The sequence below is a fragment of the Saccostrea cucullata genome, unplaced genomic scaffold, assembly GCF_032062105.1.
Source record: "Saccostrea cucullata isolate Sc308-1 unplaced genomic scaffold, CSIRO_AGI_Scuc_v1 ctg918, whole genome shotgun sequence".
In the NCBI taxonomy this organism is placed as follows: domain Eukaryota; kingdom Metazoa; phylum Mollusca; class Bivalvia; order Ostreida; family Ostreidae; genus Saccostrea; species Saccostrea cuccullata.
Window position 1 is genome coordinate 22,676 of NW_026941191.1, and position 15,691 is coordinate 38,366.

The 15,691-nt window shown below is 35.9% G+C and overlaps 1 protein-coding gene across 1 annotated transcript; it reads right to left on the reverse strand.

Moving 5' to 3' along the window:
• Positions 1-10,980: 10,980 nt before the first annotated feature.
• LOC134257380 (uncharacterized) lies at positions 10,981-13,883 on the reverse strand. The gene is made up of 3 exons (XM_062740005.1): positions 13,393-13,883; positions 12,214-12,474; positions 10,981-11,813 (listed from the first exon to the last, which is right to left on the reverse strand). The coding sequence occupies exons 1-3, from the start codon at positions 13,796-13,798 to the stop codon at positions 10,981-10,983; spliced, it is 1,500 nt and encodes a 499-aa protein (XP_062595989.1). The 5' UTR covers positions 13,799-13,883.
• Positions 13,884-15,691: the final 1,808 nt, after the last annotated feature.

Here is a 15,691-nt window from a genome sequence, read left to right on the forward strand (position 1 = left end):
TGAGTTTCAAAGCAATTCATCAAAAATGTAAAAAGTTACGCCTATATCAATTATATCTGTCACTTCGCGTGATGCACGTGCACGCTCTTGCAAGCACGTGCGCGCAAAATGACCTTTGTTCCGCAAATCTACATAACGTGTCTACTGACCCTAAAAACATTTCACCTTAGTCGGATGTGTAGCTCTAGTTTCTATTTCAATTTGGGCGTATGGGTTAATTTCTTGTCCAAATTAAAATTATTATTCAATTTATGAAGTTTCGACATCCTGCCTGAGAAAAATCCTTGATCAGTTCTAAGGCTTAACAAATGGTACAGCACAAAGTGCGTAGGATCTTATGTACCTATTATCATGATTATTGCCCTAACAGATAGGAGAGAGAGAGAGAGAGAGAGAGAGAGAGAGAGAGAGAGAGAGAGAGAGAGAGAGAGAGAGAGAGAGAGAGTTTAATATACAAAAGAGTTAATAAAAATTACCCTAGCTCTTAAAATTATCTCTCAATTACTCCTAAAGAAATTATTTTTAAACAAAAAAAAAATAGCTAGACTATCAGGCAGGGATACTGAAATCTCGAAAGACTCTCTGTAACAACATAAAACAGTTACATTCCTCAAAATGCACATACTTTGTGGTCGGAGTGACACATTTAAAAAAAATCTCAAAATTGAATTCGGCAGAAATGTCTGTCTTCCAAGAATATTCAAATAACGGTCATGTCAATTAATTTTGTATTCCCCCCACCCCCGCGCCTAAAAAAAAATCAAATGTCTTTAGAATGGCAATCTAAACAGGGAATGGCCTATCTCCGTGTGTGTGAGTGTTAAAGAATGTATATATGTACACATAAAACTTTGTATTCTGGTTAATTGCTTTTAAGATTTGAAGTAAATAATTACCTTACCTCAAATTACTTGGTTTAGATTTGAGATTAGTACTAAAATAATCAGTTATAATTGACAAATGAATTTTGCGATGCAAACCAACTGCAGACTATATACATGACTTTGTACAGAATGTACATTAGAACTACATGTAGATAGACAATTCACGATTATAGCTTATGAACAGCAGTTCTAATACTTTAACCCACCCCCACCCCCTTTTTTCAGCCACGCAAATACCAAATAACTTCTCTTTCCACTTGTGATATTTTCCCTGACCAAAATGTGATCAGCACGGACTAGGTGTATCGACTGTACGGAGTAATGACAGTCCCAGATAGCAGGATGTTATTGGACCTTTGTTGGGCCAACAATGCTCCTTATGTTGGGCCACCGTTTGCATTCAACATTGGGCCATCGGTAATTTGCTCATCGGCCCTTAATCAAACCAACTTGTTGGCTTATTGTTAGGCCAATGTAACAGTTAATATTGGGCCACTGTTGGGCCAATGTATTATTTCAATATTGGGCAAACGTCATTTTTGTATAATTGGGCCATTGTAAGCAATTAATGTTGGGCCAACGGTAATTTGCTCATCGGCCCTTAATCAACCCAACTTTTTGGCTTATTGTTGGGCCAATGTAACAGTTAATATTGGGCCACTTTTGGGCCAATGTATTTTTTCAATGTTGGGCATACGTCATTTTTGTACAGTTGGGCCATTGTAAGCAATTAATGTTGGGCCAACGGTAATTTGCTCATCGGCCCTTAATCAGACCAACTTGTTGGCTTATTGTTGGACCAACGAACGGATATTATTGAGCCATTGTTGGGCCACTTATTCTTTAAATATTAGGCAAACATCATTTTTGGGCCAACGTTGGTTTGTATCTTATTCGCTCTCCATCATGACAACTCATTTGCTCTTCACTGGTTGGCCATTTGTCCTCAAAATTGACAAACAAATATATACAATAAGGTTATACTAGTTTTGTAGTACAGTTTAATGGTAAAAGCCTTTTAATACTACTGTATCTATATATGCTATATATGCTAGATTAATAGTTTAATACATATTCTCAATATCTCATAGACTTGCTATCAACAAGTATTGCATTGTAAGTAGCGCTACATTAAAGCAATATGAGCTGTATCTTCGAAAATTTTATTTTGTTTGTAAAATGTGCTATTATGATTAATTTGTATAAAATTTAAATCCTAATGACCAATAAGCCCAAAATAAAGTTTAAAAATGTTTCAGAAGAAATATTTCTGTTCAACGGAACATACAGTTTTATAATAAGAAATAATTATTGTACAGGACGACAATAATTCAATTTTGCTTCAATCAAAGCTAATAAAAAATTTCCATCGCGAATATGAACAACAGAAGTTTACAAATGATTTATTTTTCTGTCATTAAATTAGTCTGCATCATCCAGACGTTTGCGTTTACCTCCACAAACGTCTGGACGCTTTCTTTATAAAAAAAATTGAACTCAGAGCGAGGCTTATCAGAAATCTGATAAGAAAGCTGATTGGCTGTTGAAAAGTGTCATGGCTGCGCTCATGGAGAAAACGTTGAAAGCAACTCTCGACTCTTTAAATATATCTTTTCCATTGAAAGAAAAACAGATTATCTGTTTAGAGAACTTATCCATAGGCAAAGATGTTTTTGCCGTTCTTCCAACGGGGTATGGCAAGTCCATCATCTATAGTATCCTGCCAAAAATGTGGCGATTAATAGAGAGTACTGCTGCAAACCAGACCGACAATTTTAGCTCTGTCGATGGATCATGTGTTGTACTAGTTGTATCTCCTCTTGTATCCCTCATGAAAGACCAGGTACAGAACATAACAAAACTTGGAGTTGATTCCATTTATCTTGGAGAACCCCATACCGAAGGTTTGTCAGTTAATACAGGTCTTACATTTACAGTCAACTCAAACCGAATCGTACCAACTGAGTAGTACCAATGGAGTCAACAATTTACCCAAAACTGTTACTAAATACTAACATATAGAGTATTACACTATATACAAAGGCACGTGCTATAGATTATTTAGTATACACGTAATATTAGCAAAGGAGTGTAGCTGATTCGAATAATAAATCAGATATCTTTATGAAAAGATTTTAATTTGAAAAAGAAATCTTTTCATGTGTATATGGTTTCAGTTACAAGTTGACTCTTTGGGTATGACTCAGATGGGTCTTTTTCTCCGCAACTGCAAATTATACTTGCTTAATCATCATGCTCATTATTATACATTTACATGTGATTTTATCTATAATATAAAAGTAAAATTGTAAAAAGTTACCTGGAAATAGTTAAATAAACTATCTAGCTATCAAATAAAGCTACTGTAGGTATTTCTGGCTATGTAACTAAATTTTTTGATTGTATTGGATGTGACATGTACTGATTTAGCATGATTTTTTAATTTCTTCATTTTCAACTGTACATTAGTCACTCCTGCATTATGGAAATGCAAACTCTTACATAAAACTGAATAGCTTAGCGGTAAAACCGTCATTGCTTTAGGCAATGGAGACAGTGGTTCGAATCCACTTTCAGTTTGTTACTAGTTCATTTCCTGTATGCAAACTTCCAATCAATGTAATTTAATTCTGATATCTTTATCTCTGTATCAACATGATCAACTGTCAACTTCTTACTTACATAAATAAAATTGAAGTCATTGCAAATATTTCTTTCCAATCATAGGACAAACAAAGTTTTATTTTGTGTTAATGGTTACAGATTACTCATATCAAATTAACGACTGCCACATGGATGACACTATTAAGGTTATGTCAAGAACAACAAATTGCCATGCAACACATAAATATATGGTATAAATGTACAATATGAGAATACAAATGATATAAAATGTTGTATTGTGGTATATGCACTAATCAATATGTAATATTGCTCTCCATAAGTAGCTAAGTATAAGGAAAGAGGACCTTAATAATTATGTATAAATTTTACAGCTTTTTTCCATTAATCAAAATTTTTTCTTAAAAGACTTCATGTATACTGTGTACTACATCAGTTTCAAACAGCAATTAGATAAAAAGTTTGTGCACATGGTGATTACACCAACACATGATAGCATAATAATTGAGACTGAGTGATACAAAGTTGGGTTTAAAAAAAAAAAATCCACTGCTACTCTTATACTTAACTAACAGTGATCTCAACAAACCAAATAAATTGTACCATTTTGAAGATTTTTTTTCCATTCCATGGATACTAAACATGGAAGAAACTAAGAATGGCCTTAAATTGCAATAACATACACTTTATCAACATACAAATGAACAAAATACTTGAATACATATATTTTGCTTCATGTCAACATACCACAACTGACTTCTTATCCATGATGTCTAAATAAGGGTGTTGGAAATAATCAGGATACACATCTTTAAAAATACTGAACGCCTGTAGATTGTAATGATATAGAATATTGATGGTGGATTTAAATGCTTGTGAAATCGACCAATCGAATCATTTTATATTTGACCAATCAGCGCTTGATATCATAACCAATCAGAGTTCCAGAATCATCAACCAATCATTAGGAATTAGAAAGAGTATAAATACAGTCACCCATGAAGTATTTGCTTACTTGGTCGTTACTCATCGTTCGAGTAACACCTCTCGGGCTAGGTTCTTGGGCTGTGTCGGGAAACAACAGAATTGTTAGTTAAACCACTCAGCTCAGGAACCTAGTTCCTTAATAGTGTGTCTCAGTGACTATAGTGTCTTGGTGACTTACAGTAGTGTCTTGGTGACTTTTAATAAAAGGTGTCTCTGTGACTTTTAGGGTGTGTTTTTGTTTTTAGGTAGTTGCAGACTGTGTCGGGAAACAACAGGATTGTTGGTTAAACCACTCAGTCTGCAACTACAGTGTTATAACTTCATATTTGATTATTTGCTTGATCGTTAGTGATTCAATTGTGGTTGATTCGTTTCTTATAATTCGTTGTCGTTAAATTCATATTTGTTTGCTAATCATTTATCCAGATAGGACCGAGGAAAAAGTATATACACATAGTGAATTTCAGTTAGTTTCTTGTTATAGCGCCATTGTTGTTGAAGTTTGTTTGATTCATATTATAAACGTGATACTTAGGAAGGAATCCTAAGCGGACCTATTAAATAAGTATTTGTACTTTGTAAAAACGTTACAAATTTGGTGGCAGCGGTTTTAGGAATATTACGTTTATATATTTTGTATCATTTGTTGATCTATTATTTGTTTTCATTTTGTGGGCATATTGTAAATCATGGCTGACAAGGACATTACCGACATTGACAAAGAAATAACATTCATAGAGCAAAAGTTACAAGAGTTGAAAAATGACAGTTTAAACATTCACAATGCTAGTTTAGCCAAGGATACAACTGCTAATAAAACAAGTACCCCAGATGTTCGATCAGATACGAAATCAAAAGATTCAGGTTTTGCATCAGGCAGATTTTCTGATATAGACTTTCACGGTGATGTTAAACCAAAAAAGCATTCCATAGGAAAAGTTTCTTGGGAAGATGAAATGTTGTTTGGTACAAGTAGTGTTCCTTCCCATGAGGGCAAAAGACCTGGTTATTTAATGTCAACACCAGTCTCTGGAAGTGCAACAGAGTCAAACATTACTAATCGCCGAAAGGATCGTCGATTTAGTAGACAAGATACAGAGACCGATATCATAACGGCAACAGAGAAGAAACCACAGACCCATATAAAACCTGCAACATTTGATGGTACGGGATCTTGGTTAGATTATCGTTCCCATTTTGATACATGCGCCATGTTGAACAAGTGGACGGATCTAGAGAAAGGTTTATATTTAGCAGTTTCCTTGAGAGGACAGGCTCAGGGTGTACTGGGGAATTTGCCTACCACACACAAGCATGACTATGTCTTACTTGTGAATGCATTAGAGGAGAGATTTGCACCCTCAAATCAAAATGACTTGTATAGGACCCAGTTGCGAGAACGCCGACAACGAGCAACGGAAACTTTACCAGAACTGGGACAATCCATAAGAAGACTCACAAGCTTGGCATACCCAACGGCGCCAAGAGATGTACAAGAAACACTGGCAAAAGAACAGTTTATTGATGCTCTCCTAGATGCTGACATAAGATTGAGAATAAAACAAGCAAGGCCATTAAATCTCAATGATGCTATTCGACATGCTGTCGAATTGGAAGCATTTGTTAAATCTGATCGTAAAATGTTCGAAAAACAAACCCACTTACGACCAATGCAGTCAGAGAAAACTGAGGGAAACAAGAAAACCATATCTGATCAGATCAGCACAAGTATATTGGTAGAGCTGAAGGATGAAATAAGAAAACTTCGTAAGGAAGTTAATGACATGAAAGCAAAGAATTCCCAGGATGTTGTATACAAAAAGAAACCTGGAGCTACCAGCAACAGACGCTGCTATTTGTGTGGATCTCCAAATCATTTCCGATATGACTGTCCACAAGGTTATAGAACTCAACAAAACACAGCATCACAAAAGAAATATTCATATAGTACAAAGAAACATCCTGTACAAAACACATTCAAATGCATCACGTCTTACAAAGCTCAAGTTGGTGTAAACCAGAATGACCCTGAAGCTGGAATGTACGTAAAAGCTACCATCCAGGGGATTGAAGCGAATTTGCTTGTTGACACGGGAGCAACACTATCAGTACTGTCAAGTAAAGTTTATGAGGCTATACAAAACAGACCAGTTTTGTACAAAACCGATCAAATAGTCTCTTCCGCATGTGGGACCGACTTAACTGTGAAAGGAAAAACTAGCATTTGCATTAATCTGGGTGAGAGTTTTTATAGCCAAGATGTCATCGTAGCAGAGTTTTCTCTTGATGGAGTCATTGGACTTGACTTTATGAAGAAATACAATTGTACAATAGACATAGTTAATGGGTATTTTAAGGTTCACGACAAAGTTTACAAAGTTGATTTCTTTGGCAAAATCGGTTGCTTTAGAATTAAATCGAAAGAGATGATTGTCGTTCCTGCCAGAAGTGAGATAGTGACTTATTGTAAGGTCTCAATGCCGTCAAAATCCTACGACATGAAAGAAGTTTTAGGTATGATAGAACCATCGGAGAAGTTCCTCAAATCAGGAAAAGCGTTAATAGCAAGATCAGTTGGATATGTAAAAGATGGAGAAATACCAGTTCGAATGATGAATCCATTCCATGAACATCAAACAGTGTATCCAGGTACATTTATTGCAAATATGAGTTCAGTTGACAATGTTTTTGAACCAACCTCTACTGTAAACAAGCCATGCAAAGATCTGCCATCTCATCTACAGGATCTGTTTGTGAGATCTAAAGTTAATCTAAATGGTGGTGAAATACCTCAGTTACAGAAGTTTTTGGCTAGGTATGCAGATATATTTGCGAGGTCAGACAGAGACTTGGGACGTACTTCACTGGTTAAACACACGATTGATACCAAGGATGCACGCCCACTGAAAGAACCTCCTAGAAGAATTCCACATCATTTACAGGACGAGATGAACAAGCAATTAGATGACATGCTAGACAGAAAAATCATAGAGAAATCGAATAGTCCATGGGCATCGGGAGTCGTTTTAGCCAAAAAGAAAGATGGTTCTTTGCGATTTTGTGTGGATTACAGGCGTTTAAATGCAGCTACAGTCAAAGACGCCTACCCACTTCCACGCATCGACGACTCGTTAGACAGTCTTGCCGGAGCAAAGTGGTTCTCAACCCTCGACTTGTGCTCCGGGTATTGGCAAGTTAGCATGGATGACTCAGATAAATTAAAAACGGCATTTGCAACTAAACGTGGTTTATACCATTTCAATGTTATGCCGTTTGGCCTTTGCAATGCCCCGGCAACCTTCGAAAGGCTAATGGAAACTGTTCTGAGTGGCTTGCAATGGCAAATATGTTTGGTATACCTAGATGACATCATTGTTATCGGAACATCGTTTACCAACATGTTAGAAAACCTCACACAGGTATTTGATAGACTGTCATCTGCTAACCTGAAACTGAAAGCAAGAAAGTGTCACTTGTTTCATAAGACTGTTGAATTTCTCGGACAGGTGGTATCAGAGGAAGGAGTAAGCACAGATCCTTCAAAAATTTCTGCAGTACAAAATTTGTCTGTGCCTACTAATCTAACAGAGGTTAAAAGCTTTTTAGGCCTTTGCAGCTACTACAGACATTTTATACACAACTTCGCAGCAAAGGCAAAGCCACTGAACAAATTGACTGAGAAGGGATCAAATTTCAAATGGACAGATGATTGTCAAGCATCCCTTGACTCACTTCGACATGCACTTATCTCCGCACCAATTCTTGCCCATCCTGACTTTACACAGTCATTTATCTTGGATACAGATGCTAGTGACGTAGCAATAGGGGCAGTTCTTTCACAGACACAAAACGGAGTAGAAAGAGTAATTGCTTTTGGAAGCAGAACCTTATCAAAAGCCGAACGGAAATATTGCGTTACAAGAAAGGAGCTGTTGGCTGTTATCTACTTTACAAAGTATTACAAACACTACTTGTATGGCAAGCAATTTTTAGTCAGAACAGATCACAGTTCTTTGAAATGGCTAATGAACAGCAAGAATCCAGAAGGCCAGCTTGCTCGATGGTTTGAATCACTGAGCAATTTTCAAATGACCATTGAACACAGACCAGGGAATAAGCATGCAAATGCTGATGCCCTCAGCCGTTTACCTTGCAGAAAAGCATGTTGTACATCTTCTGAAAGTATAGTTAATACCATAAGTAGCGCAACACATTCGGATAAGTTGTCTTTGAAAACCAAACAAAACGAGGACAGAGACATAAATCAACTGATCAAATGGGTTGAAAAAGGTGTAAAGCCGGAGTCATCAGAGATTGCTGGTCAAAGCAACTTCATTAAGTCTCTATGTTCTCAGTGGGATGCTCTGGTATTAGAAAATGGAATGCTTTTCCGAAAGAAAAAGCACGAAAATGGCAAAATTTCTTTGCAAGCTGTTGTGCCATACAGTGAAAGACGAACAGTATTAGGACAGTTCCATGATGAAAGGACTTCTGCACATCTTGGGATAAAGAAAACGTTGGCGAAGATAAAATGCAAATACTATTGGCCAGGATTGCAGAAAGATGTTAAATTGTACATTGCTGGTTGTGAAAAATGCCAAAGGCGAAAATCACCAAATACTACTAAACGTGCCCCGATGCAAGTTGTCACTTGCGGTGCACCAATGGAACGTATTGCTACAGATATATTAGGCGAACTTCCCATGTCCAATAATGGTAACCGATATATACTAGTCGTATCGGATTACTTTACTAAATGGACAGAAAGTTTTCCTATGGCTAATATGGAAGCCGCAACTGTAGCTAAGGTGATAGTGGAAGAAGTCATAGCCCGCTTTGGAGTGCCTGGAACTATTCACTCCGATCAAGGAGTCCAGTTTGAAAGCAATCTTTTTACAGAAATGTGCCGGCTTTTGAATATAAAGAAAACACACACCACCCCGTACCGCCCCCAATCAGACGGGATGGTTGAAAGATTCAACAAAACTCTGGCTACCATGTTATCAGCCTATGTCAATGAGCACCATACGGATTGGGACGAACATCTCCCATACGTAATGATGGCGTACAGAGCAGCAGTCCACGAATCAACTGGCGCAACTCCAAACAAAATGATGTTAGGTAGAGAGGTCGCTACACCTTTGGATATCGTATACGAGGTCCATTCTGATATTAAGAGAATACCGCAGAATAGATGGGTTTGGGAGTTACAAGAAAAATTAGAAGAAGCACATGCAGTTGTCAGGGAAATGACAAAAAAGAGTATAGAACGACAGAAGTGGTACCATGATAGAAAATTAAACTGGCAGTCATTTAAGCCAGGTGACAGAGTTTACGTTTACTTTCCAAAACGTAAGACAGGTACATCTCCCAAATTTTCATCATATTGGCAAGGACCATTTGAAATTATTGAAAAGTGTTCCAATGTCACTTATAAAGTAAACTGTGGTTACAGAGGTGCAAACCAAGTCATTCATACTGACAGGATAAGGCTAATGAAAGACCAAATTCTAACATCAGAACCTTTGCAAGCGAATAACATTGCAGAAAATACAATGTCTGATTCCTCTGAAAACAATGCTCAAGAGGCTGAGGAAACATATGAAAAGGAGAGTTTTCAAGCAGATGGCAAACGAAAGAGAAACAGACCAGCCTACCTTAGTGATTACGTCTCTTTCTGAATATGTAAATAAAAATGAGTTTGGTAGGAAATACTACTACAGTTTTAAAGTTGAATGTTTTAACCTTGTTATACTCTTGTTTACCTATGCGAGGACGCATAATTTTTTTCGAAGGCGTGGGTAATGTAATGATATAGAATATTGATGGTGGATTTAAATGCTTGTGAAATCGACCAATCGAATCATTTTATATTTGACCAATCAACGCTTGATATCATAACCAATCAGAGTTCCAGAATCATCAACCAATCATTAGGAATTAGAAAGAGTATAAATACAGTCACCCATGAAGTATTTGCTTACTTGGTCGTTACTCATCGTTCGAGTAACACCTCTCGGGCTAGGTTCTTGGGCTGTGTCGGGAAACAACAGAATTGTTAGTTAAACCACTCAGCTCAGGAACCTAGTTCCTTAATAGTGTGTCTCAGTGACTATAGTGTCTTGGTGACTTACAGTAGTGTCTTGGTGACTTTTAATAAAAGGTGTCTCTGTGACTTTTAGGGTGTGTTTTTGTTTTTAGGTAGTTGCAGACTGTGTCGGGAAACAACAGGATTGTTGGTTAAACCACTCAGTCTGCAACTACAGTGTTATAACTTCATATTTGATTATTTGCTTGATCGTTAGTGATTTAATTGTGGTTGATTCGTTTCTTATAATTCGTTGTCGTTAAATTCATATTTGTTTGCTAATCATTTATCCAGATAGGACCGAGGAAAAAGTATATACACATAGTGAATTTCAGTTAGTTTCTTGTTATAGCGCCATTGTTGTTGAAGTTTGTTTGATTCATATTATAAACGTGATACTTAGGAAGGAATCCTAAGCGGACCTATTAAATAAGTATTTGTACTTTGTAAAAACGTTACAAGATGCTGGATTAGAGTCAGTGATAAGATGTGGATCATATCCTCTCTTAAGTCATTGTTGTCTTCAGCTGACGGCATGAGTTGTTGGTTTTCCACCTGATTCAGGTCACCTATAGGATGTTCATCAGGAAGATGCTCACAGTTTACTCGATCTTTCACTGCCATGATTTGCACATAATGTTTGCTTTGATTCTGGTGTGTCTCTGTCATGTCTCTGACACGTAGATAAAAGTCTAAATTGTCCAAGTTAAATCTATAGCCAGGCTCAAAGTCAGCATCATTCACAACACTACCATCTGCTGGTGCTGCATAGTCGTGATCCACTTTTTGATTATTACTCACTTGCACTTCAATATGTCTGTTCTCCTCTACCCGAGATTTTAGTGCATATATTTTTTCATCTGAAGAAGCAGCAGCAATATTTAGAGTTCTTTGTAAAGTGGAATGTCCAACAGTAATTCCCAATTTATGCAGAACTTCAAAACCTTCCTTTTGAAGATGGTTATTATATAGAGAAACAGCAACATTATGCTGCAGCTTACTCATGAACTTTGATCTGGAATTTAACAGCAAACACGCAGCAGTAGTTACTTTTGTACTGTCACTAACTTTATTCTTATTCTCAGCTACAGTGTTAAGAACACACCAAGTAATTGGCATAGTCTTGATAGAGTCTGTTGTTTCACTCAAACTGAATTCCAAGGAATCTTTTGATGTTTGGAATACATCTTTCTGTAACATCCTGCACTCTTGACGTATTACATCTGTTACACCTATTGTTTGAAAAAAAGTTTTCTTTGGAATATTAATGTGAAAACATTTGCTTGTTTTATGAAACAAATATGCTTGTGAAATATAGTTCATAGCCTTACAAAGATGTTGAACTTCATTTTTGATGTTTCACTTTGATCATGCTGTCATAAAGTTATGATCTTAACCAACTCAGAATGTGATTTATAGTACAAAATTATTTTCCATTGAAAACATGGTAAATAGACCTAAGAACCAAAAATTAAATACCCTCATTCTTTATCTGACCTTTTATACGTTTAAAAAATCATACTTTTATCAAATATGAAAATGTTTAATATCAACAAGCCTTTTTAGTATTTAAAATGTCCTGGTTTAAAGCTATAAATGCAATAAATTATATAAAGTCATAATGACATCTACCTGCAACTGCTTTCTCTTTCACTGTTGCATCAGCATTTGTCAGTAAAAGTCGCATGCCCTTCCTGATACTACCAGATGTAAGGCATCGGACAGCAGGCTGGAGATTTCTCTTGTGGCTAATGCTGTAATACTGGTGAACTTCTTTCTTCTCTGACACACGCTGTACACCAACAAGTTCACACTGCACAGCAGTATCAAGGACGTCTTTAACATCAGATTGACTGAAATCTAAACTTCGCTTGCTTTTACTGGAGGAAGCACCTACAAATTTAGATGAAGAAAAGATAAAGGCGTAGCTTAATCTCATTTTCATTTGTTGGTTTTCAAGAACAGCCCTCCTAGCTGTTACATTACGAAAGCCAATACAAAATACATGTTTGAAAAAATAAAATGAAAAGTATAACAAAAAATTTATTGACCGATCTCTCGGGCAGAATGTGTCTGTCGGCCCTCAAACCAAACTGTCTGCCTGAGGCCTGACGGACCAGGCAGACAATTGGTTCCTTGGTACGACACACAAAAGTCATATGAGATAAATGGAACATCTATCATTGTGTGATGTGATATTGGCTTTATCCAACTTGTTGAAATATTGTATATATTTGCTCGGCACGCCTCTGGAATATATACACCATTTCAACTTGTTGGATAAAGCCAATATCAATCAATAACAAGATAATTGATTGGTAATAATTCAGCACAATGCAAGGCAATCACACTTAGCCATGCCTCATTGCACTTCCAGTGAGGGATAGCTATCCAAACAATAGAGATGCATTTTCGGGGTGTTTAAAAGAGGCAATGTTTTTACTATAATCTATGCCTACATTGTTTTTATCAAACCTTTTAAAAAAAATATCAGTCATAATTTCCATGCGATCTTTTGTCTGCTTTTCATTAAACACTTACAGACCATTATTCTGAAATAGCTAAATAAAGCTATATTATGTATGTAAATAAAGCTATATAAGTAAATTAAGTAATATAGCTATATTACTTAATCTACTATTTGTAAAGTGATTTTCATGGACCTGATAAAATGTATCATAAACATGATTCCTCTGCCAATTACACTCAGTTTAACACATATTCAAACTCAATTTAACACATATTCACAGATGTTGTGTTGCAAAAAATATTTATGCAACTTATATCAGATGACATTTTTAAGATACCTACCGCTAAATGATTTCATATAAGGGGATTTCAGCTGCGGTGTTTTAATTCGAGAACATTTCTCTGATTTGGCTCTGCCTGGTGTCTCTACCCTCGCTCTCTTTGTGACATGCATGAGCTTGAACTTCTGAGACGTATTATTTAAAGAAGTGGTTAATTCCTCCGATTTGGACACCATTTCTAAAATTCTCTCCGTCAGCCTTTTGCAACCAATGCAAAGAAATGCGCCATCATTTTCCACTCGGTCAAAACAAGCACCATAAAACTTATTAACTAACTTTAAACTAGGTCCCGCACATCCCTGTTTCGTTCTCACAAAGTATCTCTGTTTTGACTCTTTACTGCAAGCAACACACACAGTTTTATCTGGTACTACGAAGTACTCGTTTCTCTTCATGGGCGTCGCCATTTTGGATTTCACGCCATCTCGCGTAAAAAATATTTTATTATAGAAAGCGTCCAGACGTTTGTGGAGGTAAACGCAAACGTCTGGATGATGCAGACTATCATTAAATTAGCTAATCACAAATTTGCAATAAAATTTTCCGATGTCAAACATGCAGCTCATATTGCTTTAATTAAATCAAAATATATAATTAAATTATAACATACTATGATTTAATTGGTCAGTGCATGAAGAAAACATTAATAAAGAACTAAAAGTTGATGCTCACTTCAAGCGATATATGTAGGGTTACATGACTCTATACTCCCTCTCTGATGTAAATTTATGCACTTGTAAGTTCAGTAAATTATAGGTATCAATAAGCACGTCTAACAAATAAACAAAGCCCTTCTGTCCTTAAAATAATACTAAAATGAATCCCGTCATTTTGTTTACTTACACAAAAAATGTTTCTGGCATCTGCATCGTGTTTGTAACCGACAAACAGACACAGAAAAGGGTAGAACTACAGGTATGTCACACTATATTACAGAAAAAGTTAGGCACTGTCACTTTCCATCTGATCCCTTTACTAAGTCTCCTCTTCTCTCTCCCAAGTCTCCTCCTTCCCCTTCTTTTCCTCTCTGTCCGTTTCTTCCTCCCCATCCCTGTCCTTGGCACACCTTAGCTATTCTTTGGTTGTGTTCTCAATGTCTTTTTAGAATCTCCAGTAGCACTAAAATTGTAGTATTTGGTACTTAATACATTTGTTACTTTTCTCAGTAAAGAGTAAACATACGATTAAATTTACAAGTATATCACTATATGTTTAAGCTGTCAATTAAGGAATAACCGTCTTTTTTGTTTCATAGTGTGATTAAGTGATTAGCTTGCGTGATGAAGGCATTTATGCATTTATACGCTTGATCATCATCATCACAACGATTTTGATTCAATGTTGCCCCATATAAAATACATGTATTGAAAATTTGTCGTTACACTGAACAAATTTTAAATGAAAGAACCCAATTTATGTTTGGCACTGAATAAATTTTGTTTTAACTTCAACAAGTTCAACATTTTCAAAATGTTTGATCATGTACTCGACGTTAAGTTTATATATTAAGTAAATTAAGTGGTAGACATCGGAAATTTATTCTACTAGACACAAATTTCAATCTAAATAAGGGGCAGATTATTTATTGTTTTTCTATACTTTCATTTATTTTTCTTGTATAGAAACAAAAAATTTAATCACTGATAATTTATTTTGTTTTGATAAATTATAAGAATTTTAAATTTATTTTAGCTAGCTTGTATTTTCAAGTAGGATTGGTTGTAGATTTATTTCTTATTGTAGTGTAGCGGCTTAGATCAAAATTTCAGCAAAATAGTTCACTTGTGGATACAAGCATGAAAATTGGTACAAATGTCTATCTGATACTACTAAATCTAAAAACATCGTTGGCCACCGCGATTTCCGCCATTTTCAAGATGGCCGCCACTAAAACAAACTGGCGACATTTTCAGGCAGTTTGGCCTCCCATACATTCTCTTACAACCAAATTAATTATACTTTGGACGCTTAAATATATCTAAAAAGTTTAAAAAGTCTATAAAAATCATATTTTAACTTAATTGCTATAAATATAAAGACAAAATGATTTTATTATCACACAAAATATCGTTCCCTATTGTAGAAATTAACGACATTATCACAGTAGCAAGAAGCCACTTTTTAAAAACTTGTAACAGATATTTTACTAAAAGCCTTGCAAGCAGGCGTTCCCTCACTATCGTGGGCCTGAATATCAAGTAAAATAATTCCTCAAGAAACATAAAATATCATGGAGTGAAACACTCCTCAAACGCACGTAAAATCTCAATAAATAAAATAATCCTTCGGAGAACATAAAA